This window comes from Bos taurus, chromosome 10, assembly GCF_002263795.3.
Source record: "Bos taurus isolate L1 Dominette 01449 registration number 42190680 breed Hereford chromosome 10, ARS-UCD2.0, whole genome shotgun sequence".
Taxonomy (NCBI): Eukaryota; Metazoa; Chordata; class Mammalia; order Artiodactyla; family Bovidae; genus Bos; species Bos taurus.
The window spans coordinates 26,449,196-26,466,256 of record NC_037337.1 but is presented as its reverse complement, the minus strand read 5'-3'; the positions used below and the strand labels follow the sequence as shown (position 1 = coordinate 26,466,256).

Below are 17,061 nucleotides of genomic sequence, written 5' to 3'. Positions count from 1 at the left end.
TGAGGCCCTAGTCTGTCTTCCCCAGAGTCGCAAGTGCTGTATGCGGTCTTCCCAATGCTAAACAGGGGCTCCGGGAACCCTTGGGCTCAAAGGGTTCAGACATCCACGCCGTCCAAAGGGAGTACAATGAATCATTTTAAGGCATTATTTTCCAAAACACAGTATAACATAGTGACAACTGTCTTGCCATTTCTGGCAAGAATCCACCAGACTCTTCACTTTGATTGCTCACTTGGAAAACCAGCAGGGTATAATGTGAGGTGTCTACTTGTGACCTTAAGGTGTGGTTAATCCCGATTTGTGGAAGTCGCCCAGAAACCACTGGTATGACAGGCCTTCAGACTTGCCTATCTTCCTAAACTGCTTATACAAGGGGGATATTTGACAGGATTTCTGTCTGACTTGATCATATTTGTCCTTTGCAAGTTTCCTCTCTTAGAAAGGTTTTGTGACCAGGCAAGAATAAAGAGTTTGGTGACTGGAGGGAGGGGAGAAAGTAGAATCGGCCAGGACGTCCTGACAGATTGACCCTCCCCTGAGAAAGGTGACTAGCCTGGGCTTTAATGTGTTTGCTGTATGACTACTGGTGGAGATGCACAGTGAGAATTTGGATATAAAGTCCTTAGATTCAAGAGAAAGATCCGCAAAGGAGTTTTACGAATAAAAAACATAGAGCAGTTAACAGTAATGTGGGTAAGAACCAACAGGGAAGAGCATTTATATAGAGAAGAATAATTTAAGGACAGGCCCTGGTGATTATTAGTGTTTAAAAATGTGAAAACAAAATACCAATAAGTGAAGGAACTAGAGAAGGAAGGCTCATGACAGTCACTTGCTCTGATGGCTTCTTTATTTGCTTAGGGCCCACTGACAATCTCACCAGCATTTAAAGCAAAAAGTTTAGGGAAGATGACAGTGTTGCATGGAATGAAGAATGAGGGGAAGGTGTAGACAGATAAGTAAATCTTTCTTCTTAGTATCTTGAGTGAGAAGGGGAGGACCTAGATAGTTCACACATTTAGCTTGGAGGTCTTGGGATAGCTTCACAATTATTTAATTGTCCACTCAAGGACAATCAGTGGGTCTTTTGCTGCCCTGCCCTGAAACCTTGGCAAAGGTATGTTGGGGTTGCCAAAAGTGCACTCCTTGACCTTGGTATGTTCTGACTCTTAAGGGTTTTTACGAAAGTGGCATCTGTGCCACTTTCCTCCATTATCCTCCTTCCATCCTCCTTCCATTATCATGGTAAGAAGCAGAAGTACTGGCTACAATCAAGACAAGGAACTCTTCAGCACTTGAAAAAAAGGCTCGAAGGAGCAAATTAAAGACTACCCAGGCAGCTCGAGGGGGGAGATAAAGGAAAATCAGTTCTGAAAAGCAGATATAGTTTAAGATGATCTTATGTGGGAGACATGTGGGGATTTCTTGTCTCAAATAAGATCTTTTGACCTTTGAGAAAATAATGTCCATTGGGAACCAGAAACAGAGCACCTGGCTAAAGATTCAGTAGGTACTTTTTTCTATAGTGGTAGAAACTGAGACCTTATCTTCTGGGCTCCACTTGAGAGGAGCAGCACCAGCTTCTACAGCTAAGAGTCTGCACTCAGAGTTTATTTTACTGATGACACTTCCAACAACTAATTTTGTTGCTTGTTGGGGTTGAGACCCACTATGTCATCCTCACTGCTTGGGGAATGTTAGGCGTCACAGAGAACATCTGGAACACTTGTCAAAGTCTTTACTGCTAAAATCTTTTCTGTATTGGCAGATCTTGAAATACTTCCTATAGCCGCAATGCATTTTTTTTTTTTTTAAGATGGGGAACCCAAGGGAAATATCCATATGCAAAACTTCACAAAATAATGGTTTTCTTGGAATGAGGATCTTTAAGGAAGGTCTTGACTATGTATGTATAGCTACTGAACTCATCTGCTCCAAGGCCCACTCGGGAGCTCAGCCATAGACTCAGGGCCTGTACAATCTCAGAGCTGTTAAACTGTCTTCCTCACTTCCTATGGTACCTATAACTATGGTACTCCTATGCCAATATGGGCCTTTAATAAGCAATTGTCAACATGATCCCCTTTGAATTATACAAAAGTGTCCCCAGCAAATCACTATTGAGCATACTTATTTGACACTTTTTCATTCCTTATGTAATTTTTCCCTACAAGAAACAAAAAAGTAATGAGAGTTTGCTATGTTCCAAATTACCAGGTACTCTTCTGGATGGCATGGAAACAAATTCAGATATGATCCAGTCTCTGTCTTTAAGAAGTTTGAAAAATAATGGGAAACAGGAGAAATGCTGCAGCTTATTATTGCAAAAAAAAAAAATTGTATCATTTAGGATTCAATCAAAGTGGAAGCACTGTATGTAGTGATGAATAAGAGATTTATTATAATTCTGGGAACTGATGAAAAAGTTTATGTCAAGCTCTTGCTTCTATGACTAGAGTTGGGCCTGAATCTGTAACCCTGGAGGTGAACAGGTAAGGAAAAATGGGCATTGAAGTGAGGGGAGAATGATTCAAACCTACACCATGAAATCCATAAAGACAAAATGAAATAAAAAGAGAAAACCGGGACCTACATCTGTCTCTCACTGTCTCCAACCTTGTTGATATGGGAGATCTGCAGGAGAAGCTGGCTCCCTTCATCATAGAACTACCCATTCACTTGGCCCAAGAGATGGAGGAGGAGATCCATTTGTGCTAGAGGAGTTGTGGGTTCAACAGAAGCCCATACCAATGAGTAAAAAGCAGACTAGCAGAATAGCATCTCTGTTGCATCAATAAGTGCAAGCTGCAACAAAGCCTGGCATTCTCTGCCAATCTTCAGAACACAGTGGTTGTTGTGTGTGACATTTCCACCTTCTAAATCTCACTACAAATTCCACCACATCCATATAGAAATTTAGATCCATATAGAAAGGAAAATTTCAGATAATGTAGTTCCAGCTTAGACAGACACAGTACTAAGTCAACTTTCTTGGGCACCTCCTAAGTACCAGGCTCTGTTCTATGTGTTTGGAACACATTCTTATTTTCAGCGTCCTCTTATTTTGTGATCTCTGGGATTGACTTCCGGTTTTTATGCTCCATGAAATTAGGTAGCTTTTAAGGCAATATCTCTTCTGCCCTCTGGGCAACACTTCTAGATCATTCCAGAAGAATTCTTTTTCTCTCTCAAAGTACTGCTTATTCTTATTCCTTCCACTCCTCTAGTTCTCAATCAGGAATCTTTCAGGATAGAAATATTTAGTGTGTGTGTTTGTGTATTACTAATAGACCCAGATAAAATCATCACTATTTCTAGTGACCATTGAAACTTTATGGCTATTTCTTTGCATATTAATGCTCAGTTTGCCAATTTTGCAACATTATTTTGAGGTTGATGTGCTGTCCATACTTTGATATTTATTTTTTCTAAGCATTGTGTCTATGTACACAAATGCACTCCAACATGGAGTTGATTCCCATGTAGTGAATGATAGCTTCCAAAAACTTCTCTAACAAGAAAATACTTAACAGGATAAATCAATTTTCATATGACCTCCAATGTTATTTTGTAAACCCCCTTATCATCCCCTATCTTGAATTATTATTTGTCTCCTAGTCTTCCCCTTTAAGATCAAAGTCGCTTGAGGTTAGGAACCATTGCTTATTCATCTTATTATATATAATAAAGACATATTATATATAATAACATATATTACTGTATCACAGTATCCAACAAAGATGCTTAAAAAAACCTTTGTTGAATGATTGAATACATACATACATATATACATACATAAACATTTGTCCAAGATTCCAAGATACCACAAATAAGTACCACCATTTCCTTTCAAATATACAATGATGTAGATAAAATGTAACACAAAATCTGATTCTTGGTAGATACAACAGTATTTGATATTCTTAATTTTTTTATATTGAAGGTCCTCATTCCATCCCCATTTTACTAAAAATAAAAGATGAATGAGGACAACAGATATTCAAATGTAATAAAAAGATGGACAAATGAAAGCAACATAATCCACTGATAAAATGAGTGACTATATCTTTAATTCACCTTTATAATACAGTGTAAATTAGAAAACCACATTAAATGCTACTATTTATAAGCTTTCTTTTTGATCTGCTTTTCCAAAGGCATCTGAAATTGCCATGAAGAAGAAAATAAGTCCCTTATTAGATTTGTTTTACCTCTTTTCCACCTAACAGTGAATGCAATATTTTTCAGAAAGTATGTACAAAAATATACAGTTAATCTATTTATTTCTATGATTATAGGACATTTTCTTAAGATTCTTGATTTTCATAAATAATTTTAAGAATCTAATGAGAATTAGTTTTTAAATTTTGATGACAATCATACATGAACTCTTTAGGAATTGAATTAAAGCTATATATCCTCTTCCCAGACAAGTGCATATAGGCTCAGATATATACGTTTACATAATAATAGTGCTCATTCACTTTCTGAAGCTTATTCTTAGATTTCCTGGTGACTATGGACCCATAGGTTAAGATTGCACAGGTTGGAGGTTCTTATAATGGTATTGATTACGATAAATCAATAATAATGTGAATTTATATGAGATAGAATCAAGGAATTTTGCCTGAAAGAGAAGAAGGATGGATCTGATGCCTTTGTAGTTCTTTAGTGGTTCCAAAATTTGGTCATGTGGTGATATCCATGATGATGAGACAATGAGAAGATAACAAAGAAGACTTGGACTTAGGACATCCCTTAATTGATGACGTCCCTTCACTTTCAACTCACTATTTTCTTGTTGAAACTTCTAGCAAGTGAAAGATGCCACCAAAATCCTGCTATTACCTTCTTAAACACGTCCTTCAAAGCTTGTTTTACTCGCTCATTACGTAAGGCATAGATGAATGGATTCAGCAGCGGTGTCACAAATGTTGTTACCACTGTCACTGCCCAGTTAGTATCCACAGAGCCACTCTGTGATGGCCGCACATATAGAAAAACGGCACTTCCATAGAAGAGGGTCACCACCATCAAGTGGGAGGTGCAGGTAGAGAAAGCCTTCTGCCGGCCTGAAGCTGAGGGGATGCGCAGGACAGCCAGGATTATGTGACCATAGGACACGGCAGTTATCATCAGTGAGGCTATGATGACAAGAGAAGCTAAGACAAAGTCAGTTTCCTCCAACTCCTTGGTGTTGGTGCATGCCAGGCGGAGCAAAGGACCACTGTCACAGAAGAAGTGCTGCACCACAGCATCCTGTTCACAGAAAGGAAGCAAGGCCACAGCCACTGTGGGGCCAAGTACGGCAAGGAGTCCCCCGACCCAGCAGGCCAAGGCCACTCGGAAGCACACAGCCCCATTCATGAGCAAGGGGTAGTGTAGAGGATGACAGATGGCCAGGTAGCGATCCACTGACATGACAGCCAACAGTAGGAACTCAGAGGCCCCAAGAAAGAAGTAGAGATAAAACTGGGTAATACATGCAGCAAAGGAAATAGTGTTTTGCCTTGAGAGGAAATTGCTCAGCATCTTGGGAATAATGACAGAAGTGAGCAGAATCTCTAGGCAGGACAAGTTACCTAGAAAGAAGTACATGGGAGTCTGCAGGCGAGTATCAGCTCCTACCACCCCAACGATCAACACATTACCTGTTAGAGTCAGCAGATAAATAAGAAGGAAGACAGAAAACAGTTCTGCTTTTGTGCTATTGAGATTTGGGAAACCCGCCAGGATGAACTCGGTCACACCACTGCTCTGGTTTCCACCAGGAGCCATTATCTTTCCCATCTGTGCAACAGCATGAACACAGTCCTGGTGAGGATTCTCCAAACAATCCTAAAATTTATTTTATCATGATATCGCACACGAAGCTCCACTTTCTCTAGTCACAGATCCTGTTAATACTTGAAGAACCTTAATGTCCATCAAGAGACAAATGGATAAAGAAGATGCGGCCCATATATACAATGGAATATTACTCAGTCACAAAGAAGAATGAAATAATGCCATTTGCAGCAACATGGGTGGACCTAGAGATTGTCACACTGGTGAAGTAAACCAGACAGAGAAAGAGAAATATTGTATGCTATGACTTAAATGTGCAATCTAAAAAAAAAAACATGGGTATGATAAATGAATTTATCTATAAAACAGAAATAGAGTTACAGATGTAAAAAAAAAAAAACAACTTATGGTTATGAAGGAGTAGGGGGAATCTCTCCTACTCTTCCAATCTCTCCTTGGAAAATTGGGAGATTGGGATTGACATATACACACTACTATATATAAAATAGATAACTAATAAGGACCTACTATATAGCACAGGGAACTCTACTCAATACTCTGTAATGGCCTAAATGGGAAAAGAATCTAAAAGAAGTGGATATATGTATATGTATAACTGATTCAGTTTGCTGTACAGCTGAAACTAACACAACATTGTAAATCAACTATACTCCAATAAATTTTTTTTAAAAAGATTTGAAGGATCTGAGGTCTTCATCTAATTGATTTTTAGAGCTGAGGAAGATTTCCTATAAATGGTAGCTGAAACTAAGGTGTGAAGATGACAGGAGGCTCCATCTTCACATCTACTATTCTAAGATCCCAAATGGTGCTATCTCATTATTATAATAACAATATCCATTGAGTTGGAAAAAAATGAAGAAAAATGATTTTGTGAAGAATGTGATTCCCATTCAACCAGAATCAGAACTTGAGCCAGACTGCCTGGCTTTGAATCCCAGCATCTACACTTACTAGCCGAGTAGCCTTGGAAAAGTTACTTAACATCTCTGCACAACTCAATTGTAAAATGCTGTAAGGAGGAAATGAATTCATAGTGCAAAGAGTTGCCAGCACTTAGCTGACAAACGATGTGATAGAGAAAGCTCTGGACTCTAAGTTAGGGCACCAGAGTCTAGCTTTGTCTTGCCACTTCCCTTGGAAGACAGTCAATTAATCCAGCCTTGTTGGTCTTTCATCTGCTCAGCTGTAGAATGAGTCAAAGGAATCTAGGCCATTAGTACACTTATTACACAATATTACCTTTTCACGGAGAAGGCAATGGCACCCCACTCCAGTACTCTTGCCTGGAAAATCCCATGGGTGGAGGAGTCTGGTAGGCTGTAGTCCATGGGGTCGCTAAGAGTCGGATATGACTGAGCGACTTCCCTTTCACTTTTCGCTTGCATGCATTGGAGAAGGAAATGGCAACCCATTCCAGTGTTCTTGCCTGGAGAATCCCAGGGACGGGGGAGACTGGTGGGCTACCATCTATGGGGTCGCACAGAGTCGGACACAACTGAAGTGACTTAGCAGCAGCAACCTTTTCATGGAGACTTTCTCCTGCAACCCAATGGTCTAACAGAACTCTGTCAAGAAGTGCTTGCCTATCTAAAGCAAGTTATATTTAAAAGGGAGAATAGGGATAAACCACACTGATTCAGTCAGTTATCCGCATATTTTAATTTAGTGCCAACTTCAAGTCAAATATTCTGGGGAATGTTAAGATGAGTTTCTCAAGCTTTTTCAGTCCATAATACCAAGCTAAGTCTCTTCAAACTTGGGCCCTATTAGATGACTTGCCAGAGACAAAATTATGAATTCCTGGTAATTTCTAATAAATTCAGAAATTAAGTCCTTCCAATTCTGAAGACTAACACCAATTATAAGAACAAATCAATGATATTCTGATATTTGTTTTTAAAGCCTCAGTTACTAGTAGAAAACTGATCACCATTAGTCATGAAAAAGCATGAGAAATGACCTTAAGTCTTTGGTTCTCTGTCAGCCCTACAGTTCTCTAGCACACCCAGCAGTCTTCGTTTGCAATAAAGTTTGTGTGTTGAGTTGCTTCAGTCGAGTGATTCTTTGTAACCCCATGGACATGACTCTTTGTGACCCCATGGACTAAAGCCCGTCAGGCTCCTTTGTCCACGAACTGGAGTAGATTGCCATTTCCTTCTTCAGGGTATCTTTCCGATCCAGGGATCAAACTCATATTTCTTACGTCTCCTGCATTGGCAGGCAGGTTCTTTACCACTAGTGCCACCTCTCTACTTACAATCTCTCACCTGTGACTCCCACCCAAGTAGCAAAACTTTTGTACCTTTTGTTTCAGATCAGATCAGATCAGATCAGTCACTCAGTCGTGTCCGACTCTTTGCGACCCCATGAATCCCAGCACTCCAGGCCTCCCTGTCCATCACCAACTCCCAGAGTTCACCCAGACTCACGTCCATCGAGTCAGCGATGCCATCCAGCCATTTCATCCTCTGTCGTCCCCTTCTCCTCCTGCCCCCAATCCCTCCCAGGATCAGAGTCTTTTCCAATGAGTCAACTCTTCACATGAGGTGGCCAAAGTACTGGAGTTTCAGCTTTAGCATCATTCCTTCCAAAGAAATCCCAGGGCTGATCTCCTTCACAATGGACTGGTTGGATCTCCTTGCAGTCCAAGGGACTCTCCAACACCACAGTTCAAAAGCATCAATTCTTCAGCGCTCAGCCTTCTTCACAGTCCAACTCTCACATCCATACATGACCACAGGAAAAACCATAGCCTTGACTAGACGAACCTTTGTTGGCAAAGTAATGTCTCTGCTTTTCAATATGCTATCTAGGTTGGTCATAACTTTCCTTCCAAGGAGTAAGCGTCTTTTAATTTCATGGCTGCAGTCACCATCTGTAGTGATTTTGGAGCCCAGAAAAATAAAGTCTGACACTGTTTCCACTGTTTTCCCATCTATTTCCCATGAAGTGATGGGACCAGATGCCATGATCTTCGTTTTCTGATGTTGAGCTTTTTCGCTCTCCACTTTCACCTTCATCAAGAGGCTTTTGAGTTCCTCTTCACTTTCTGCCATAAGGGTGGTGTCATCTGCATATCTGAGGTTATTGATATTTCTCCCGACAATCTTGATTCCAGCTTGTGTTTCTTTCAGTCCAGCGTTTCTCATGATGTACTCTGCATAAAAGTTAAATAAACAGGGTGACAATATACAGCCTTGACGGACTCCTTTTCCTATTTGGAACCAGTCTGTTGTTCCATGTCCAGTTCTAACTGTTGCTTCCTGACCTGCATACAAATTTCTCAAGAGGCAGATCAGGTGGTCTGGTATTCCCATCTCTTTCAGAATTGTCCACAGTTTATTGTGATCCACACAGTCCAAGGCTTTGGCATAGTCAATAAAGCAGAAACAGATATTTTTCTGGAACTTTCTTGCTTTTTCCATGATCCAGCGGATGTTGGCAATTTGATCTCTGGTTCCTCTGCCTTTTCTAAAGCCAGCTTGAACATCAGGAAGTTCACGGTTCACATATTGCTGAAGCCTGACTTGGAGAATTTTGAGCATTACTTTACTAGCGTGTGAGATGAGTGCAATTGTGCGGTAGTTTGAGCATTCTTTGGCATTGCCTTTCTTTGGGATTGGAATGAAAACTGACCTTTTCCAGTCCTGTGGCCACTGCTGAGTTTTCCAAATTTGCTGGCATATTGAGTGCAGCACTTTCACAGCATCATCTTTCAGGATTTGAAATAGCTCCACTGGAATTCCATCACCTTCACTAGCTTTGTTCATAGCGATGCTTTCTAAGGCCCACTTGACTTCACATTCCAGGATGTCTGGCTCTAGGTCAGTGATCACACCATCATGATTATCTGGGTCGTGAAGATCTTTTTTGTACAGTTCTTCTGTGTATTCTTGCCATCTCAATATCTTCTGCTTCTGTTAGGTCCATACTATTTCTGAAAGCAATTCTGTGGTCTTTTCCCCTGGAGATTTCATTCAACATCTCATCTCCCTGTAGCCTCTATAGAAATTACCTTATTAGCAGTAAAACCATTCAGCTTTTGTTCTAGGTTGATTATGTCTCACGTGCTATGTTTGTCGATTTGAAGGTAAGGCAATATTGTCACTACCCTCATTCAGCTCACTGCCTAATGAGAATGACAGAAAAGTTAAAATGTGTCACAGGTAAGCCCAGGGGACTTGAGGGGGCACGTGGGAAGGAATCCAAGCTGAGACTTAGAAACTATTCTGGACAAGGTGATACCTAAAATAAATACTAAAAATAAGTATAGATTTGATAGGAGAGAAAGGAGGTTTCTAATGGAAAAGAGCAGTATTTGAGCCTAGTACGTTGCAGTTGAAGCACAAAAAATAAGTAATGGAGTGAAATGAAATAGGACTGTTCCCCTCAAAGAGGATTCTTTCTGGCTGTCTGAATATACTGAAGCTAATTATCCCTTAAGCGAGAGAAGATGAGCCCCAAACCAAAATATAGAAGGGATTCTTCCTACCTGCCCCTAAAAGTCTTTGATATCTCCATGAAGGTGAGGATCACCCTGCAAGAATTTTCTTTGCCGTTTTATGACTGAAATGTCCTGCTCCATCCTGGAGTCCTTCCCATGACTTCTACTGTGAGGCTGACAATAGCCTGGCACACTTGGAGTTCCTGAGGATGGGCAAAGCACTTGGGAAAAGAGCCTGCAGGTAATAATAATCTGCTTCTTCTTTTGTGCTTTCCTCCTGGGTATAATTCTTCAAAGCTTTTCTTCTGCCTTGTAAATAAAGGGGCTTTCTGATCCTAAGGAGGCCGCATCACGTTGTCCCTTTTTATGGCTGTGGCCAGGTCAACCATTAGGGTCCACCCTCTCCTCCCTGCATAAAGAGTTTCTTCCACAATCTGATCACTGCCTTAGGTTTGAACAGGTACCCTTCAAGTGAAATACATTATCTCATAATGCTCCAAGGTATGTCACTAAAAAAATAACATGGGGCTGGAAGGCAAGGGGTGGATATGGAGGGTTTAAACCACTCATCTATCTATGAAAAGACTTCATGCACTTACCTATAGCTCCTTTTGTCTCTAATGGTTGAAAAATGTTCCATTTAAATCCAGACATTCACCTTTTTTGCTGATGAGTTTTATGTACAAACTATCAGTTTTTCTGTTTGAGACCCTGTCCTCTCTGGCTCCTGGCATGAGCCTGAGTGCAGGGAAGGAGAAACTGAAGAAGTGGTTGATTTCTAACCAGTTCATCTATTGACAAGTAGGATCCTTCACGCAAAACTTGAGTTTCAGCACAGGAAGGAAAAAATGAAAGAAAAGTGAAATTGCTCAGTTGTGTCTGACTGTTTGCGACCCCATGGACTGTAACCTACCAGAGGAACCTGGTATGGGATTTTCCAGGCAGGAGTACTGGAGTGGATTGCCGTTTCCTTCTGCAGCAGGAAGGAGAGGTTAGGACAAATGGAGAAAGTAGCATGATATATATACATGATCATGTGTAAAATAGATAATTAGCAGGAAGCTGTTATATAACATATGGAGCCCAGCATGGAATTCTGTGACAACCTAGAAGGGTGGAATGGGTGGCAGAGGGAGGGGTATATAATTTTGACTAATTCACATCAATGTACAACAGAGACCACCATAACACTATAAAGCAATTATCCTCCAATAAAAAACACTTGAGCTTCCAGTGGTGATGCCCCAAAATTAGGATTTACTGAACCAAACATTAGAAGCCCGGCTAGCAGCAGTGCCTGCTAAAGAAAAGAGATCCAATTGATAAGGAAATAAAGCCATAAGAAAGAAAGAAAAGAATTCCTCAAAGACACAAGAGAGATTTGCAATTCAACAGAAGTTTCTCAGACTTCATGCTTGATGAAAAGGAGGCTGCCCTTAACAAGGGTTGAGTGGGAATGCTTCTGCTTTCATCTGTCACTCACCCCAAATCAGCAGCTGTGAAAGTACTGGGCAATACAGTGGAAATGAAAGAATGGAGTTTGACCAGCTGTGGAGGACCATAGCCAACATCCGTGTTTCTCCTGCACAGCATTCATGGGAAATATTTATATCCCAATAACAGAAGCATTGTATTTTCTCCCTGAGGATTTACACTGATATTGAGAATATAGCCCCAGGGGTGGGATAAGATAAGAGAAGCTTCCCTGCATCATCTCTAGCTTTTACTGCTTCTCCCAGCCTTGGACCTTATCTTCTAGTAATAAATAACACACACACCTAAAACACTGTTCAGAATTCTGAACCACTCTTCACATTTTTCTATCTGTGTCCATTTTATGTCCTTGAATAAAGACTTGACTAACTCCTATTCATGTTCTAAAACTCAGTTGACTCTGACACATATCAGCTTCTTTTCTTAGAAGCTTAACCCCACCTCCTGCCCACTCTCCAACACGATCCATGGCTGGTTCTGCTAAACTAAGTCTCAATACCTAATTGGAACTCTACTTTCTTATTTGTGTCTCATGCCAGATTCTGAACTTGTAGGACAGGAATTATATTTTAGTGTAATAACAAACACCAAACACAGTGCCCGGAACACATTAGGTGCTCAACAAATACGTGAATTAAACTACTCTGACCCCTAGACTTGAGGAGCAGCTGGTATTGTGAGATGAAAACCAGTTAAGTCTTAAGCTGAGAGGAAGAAGAGTAGAGTTGTCTCTTGTTATCTGCATCAGAGTGGTTCCAGAACCCCCTGGGGATATCAAAAAAACTATAAGTGTTCAAGCCCCTTGATCAGAATGGAATAGTATTTGAATATAACCTGCACCTATTTTCCATATAAAGTTGACTCTTGAAAAATGCAGTGGGAGGGAGGTTTAGGAATGCCAATTCCTGTGTAGTTGAAAACCCACATACTGCTATTTCTGCCTCAAAAACAGAGGAATTCATAAATGACTTACCCAAGAGCAGAAACCTGAAACAGTTTGGTCAGAATCAGTACTCAAACCCTTTTGATTTCTTTTGATTCCACATATTGTGATCTTTAAGAGAAAAGAAACTTTCTCTCATAGCTACTTAATTTAAGGATATGTAAAATGAAAATGTAGGTACTGTATTTATTCGAAAAATTCACAAGTAAGTGGACTCGTTCAGTTCAGACCCATGTTGTTCAAGGGTAAGCTATACTTTAAATCATTTCTAGATTACTTATAATACCTAACACAATGTAATGCAGTAGAAAATGGCAACCCTCTCCAGTATTCTTGCCTGGAGAATTCCATGGATGGAGGAGCCTGGAGGGCTATAGTCCATGGGATTACAAGAAGTCAGACATGACTGAGTGGCTAACACACACACACACACACACACAACACAATGTAAATGCTATGTAAATAGTTGTTGATATAGCAAATTTGTTTTGCATTTTGAAACTTTCTGGACTTTTTTTCCTGATTATTTTTTTTTTTTTTTTTTTTTTTTATACTTTAGGTTACTTTATTAAAAACTTACATTTAGGTGTATTGCTTCAATTTCTTTGGTCTGGATAGGTGATCTCTCTCCCTTCATCATCCTATCAAAGCCACCCCACCTAGCTCTTGGAAAGAACTCCCACTTGCTTTTCCATGTCCTTGCCTTTCACGGACGGTCTCACCATACTTGACTGTAACCAGCAACTCTATCGTAATTTTGGAAAACATAGGGTTCATATTCTTCCTGCTCAAGGATTATTCTTAGTCTTTAATGACAGCTATATTCTCAACTTAATAAAATGTCTGTCAGTTGTAACAGGCAAAGCCGATATTACACACCAGGCAAAAAACAGGCTACTCCCCACGGCTCGGTTTTACATTTCGGACCCTCACATAATCAGTTTGCAAATTCTTCTCCCTATTCCAGTGAACACAAGCAGAGAATCAGGCAGCTTAGAGTAGGCAATTTACAATTTAGGTTTTCTGGAACAAACTGTCAATATTTATTTAAAAAAAAACAAAAACAAACAAACAAAACTTACTGTATTGGGTTGGCCAAAAAGTCCGTGCGGGTTCTCTCAGCTTACAGGAAAACTGAGTGAACTTTCTGGCCAACCCAATATGAGTAAAAGTTAGGTGACCTTGCAAATGATACAGTTCCTAAAGTTATGAGCCACAGATGCTGGACTTCTGGAACAACAGTTAAACTTCGGCATCACATCACTTCCTGTATTATTTCTGTTCATGATGTCTGTTCCTCTGATTTACCTGGAATCAATGACTCTAAGCGGACAACACAGGACCGAGAACAACTCCAGCCCCTCCAACAACGCGAGCTCACCACCCAGGTACCGGCCAACCGCACTGCCGCGGCAACGCCGAGGCCGCCCTCCTGATTATTTTAAATCCACGGTTGGTTGAGTTCCCAGATGCAGAACCCATGAATATGGAGGATTGGTTGTACAGAGGTCCCCTTGAGACTCAGTTTGCTGAATTCCATTCTTCTGGACATATTCCTTTTTAGAGAAAAGAAAACACCTAACTGGAAACATGAATGAGGCATGAGAAGTTTCATCACTTTAGATTCTGAAGAAATAGTGAGATCACAGACAGGTAGACCTGGTTGAGGTAAGTTGAACAAAACTAAACTAGAAACTGAGGCTCTTGTTTGTTGAGCTGCAAGGGAGACAAGTCGAAGTGAAGAGAGACGCATGAAGTCTGAGCGCTAGTAACGCACACTTAAGCCATATATGTTTTTAACATGTAATTGAACTATAAAACTTAAGGCTCTAACTATAAAGTCAGGCAATTTTTAAAAAAACTACATAGCCATGTGTCCAATTAACAGTGATCTTGGTATTGTTATAATACTTTCATATTGACTTGATCATTCAAAAATCCTAGTTTTTGCATGAAACAGTACATTCTAGAAGAAAAGATCATATTTATTTTAAAAAATATAAAACATACTCAAATGACTTAAAAATACAACAATGTATAGATTTTTAAAGTTCTAACCCTCTTCCTCCCCCCATCCATCTTATATCCCTTCCCTAATTAACCATTTTCATTATTTTATTGCACAACTTTCTAGTGTTGTTTTGTGTATATGTAAGCATATGTCAAAATGCTTAATTCTTTACCTGTGACTTTCTTACTCTGTTCTGCACCTTATTACTCACTTTTAAGACACCCTGGAAAACTTTCCCTGTCATTATATGGAGAACAGAAGGAAAATATTTAAACTAAGGAGACTACTAGCTTGACAATTCTGTTGCATGATGGAATTTCAATATTCTCAAATTATACTTCTATTTTAATCATCTTTTAATATCACTTTGACTTTAGTTTTCCTCATCAGTAAAATTCTTGTTGTGGTAACTGTATAGAAAATAATTTATAGCAAAATGATATGATACTTGGGATTTGCTTCAAAATAAAATGAGTGGAGGTATAGATAAAATTAGCATGATTTCATAATTCATGGAACTATGAGTTTGTTACACCATTATTCATTATACCATTTTCTCTATTTTTAGAATGTTTGGAATTTTTCATAATGAAAAAGCGTCAGAAATATGTAGCAACAATCAGGTATATATTTGAAGAAAATTCAAAGCTTTTAGAAATACAAAATGTCTGCAGTTAAAAATTAATGAATGTCAGAAGTGTTTCCCTAAAGATGGCAACTCAATTTCCGCAAAATTAGCCAACCAACCACTGGGGAATGTCAGATACCATGTGGCCTACTCAGAGCCAGGAAATGTAAAACTATAATGAACTATCAACTCCAGGAGGAATTCAAGCTTCCCAGAAACAACTTGCTTTCTGACCTAAAAGTAGTAGAGGCAATATAGAAACACAGCTATTCACATGGAATCACAGATCAGAATGGGGAGATAGAATTAAAAGAAAATATTGAATACAGAAGACTGTCTTTTTCATTATGATAAAATTTCTTAAAATAAATAAAGATTGCTTTTCTCTCCCTTCGTCTTTCCCCTTTTCATATTTTAAAAGGGTAAGTAAATAACATAGGAAAACAAGATTCCATTATCAAATTTTATATAAGAGGAATTTACAGGAGAAAAAATAGCACATAGAATTGAATAAAGAGAACCAGAAATACAATACAAATCTAAAATATGAATAAGAGATTATTCCATAGTCCTTAATTCATATATGTTAACTCATACCTATGTATAATCTGGCCTTGAGTATGATAGCCACAGTGTGAAAAGAAGGATAAAACAAGACAAGCAAACTTAGAGAAAACAGGTACTTCAGGATTGGCTGAAGACTATCTTAAAGAACATAGAACTAAGAGACAAAATATATGAGAGAAATGCTAAGTGACATAAAGGCAGACAAATATCTATGAAACAGAATGGTGCAGAAATAGACCCACATGTTTATGGCCACTTGATTTTAAATGAGAAAAGGAAATTCAGCAGAAAAAGTATAGTCTTTTCAACAAATATTGAAAGAACAGTTGGAGATTCATATGATAAAATGGACTTTAATCTACATCTTAGACCATATATAAAAACTAAGTAAAAAAGATTTATGGACTGAAATGTAAAACTAAAATAATTTTAATTTCTAAAAGTACAAAATAGGATATAACCTCTGTGACTTTGATTTAGGCAGATTTAATAGAAACTAAATCAAATGCACAGTCCATAAAAGAAAAGTTGATAAATTGAACTTCATCAAAATTACAAGTTTTCTTTCTTAAAAAAAAAATACTGTTAAGACAACACATAAACAAGTTATAGGTTGGGGAAATTATATATATTAAAATCACATATCTAATAAAGGTAAAATAGTATCCAGCTATATTAAGAACTTGCGAAACTTGTTAATAAGAAAAACCTACCTCTAATTTTTTAAATGAAAAAAAGATTTGGACAGTCCTACAATGATAGTTGGAGACTTCAACACCCCAGTGTAAATAATTGAGGAAACAACTAGACAAAAGATAAATAAGGAAATAGAAGACTTCAACGCAGTAAGCTAACCTAACCGTGCAGACCTAACAGACCACACATAGAACATTCCACCCAGTGACAACAGAAGACACCTCCCTCAGAAATACAGATGGAACATTCTCCAAGATAAACTTTGGGCCACGAAACTAGTCACAATAAAATTAAACTGTTGAAATTATACAAGTGTCTTTTCTGATCACCATGTAATGAAACTACAAATCACTAGCAGAAAGAACTTAAACCACATAGTTTTGAGCAACAAACGTGTCAAATTAGCTAACACAAGAGAAATTAGAAAATACTTAGAGATCAGTGAAAACAAAATCACACACACCAAA

General features: G+C 38.9%; 1 protein-coding gene across 1 annotated transcript; it reads right to left on the bottom strand.

The window, feature by feature from the left end:
- Positions 1-4,401: 4,401 nt before the first annotated feature.
- OR6S1 (olfactory receptor family 6 subfamily S member 1) lies at positions 4,402-6,286 on the bottom strand. Its single transcript, XM_005211529.5, has one exon. The coding sequence runs from the start codon at positions 5,788-5,790 to the stop codon at positions 4,783-4,785; it is 1,008 nt and encodes a 335-aa protein (XP_005211586.1). The 5' UTR covers positions 5,791-6,286; the 3' UTR covers positions 4,402-4,782.
- Positions 6,287-17,061: the final 10,775 nt, after the last annotated feature.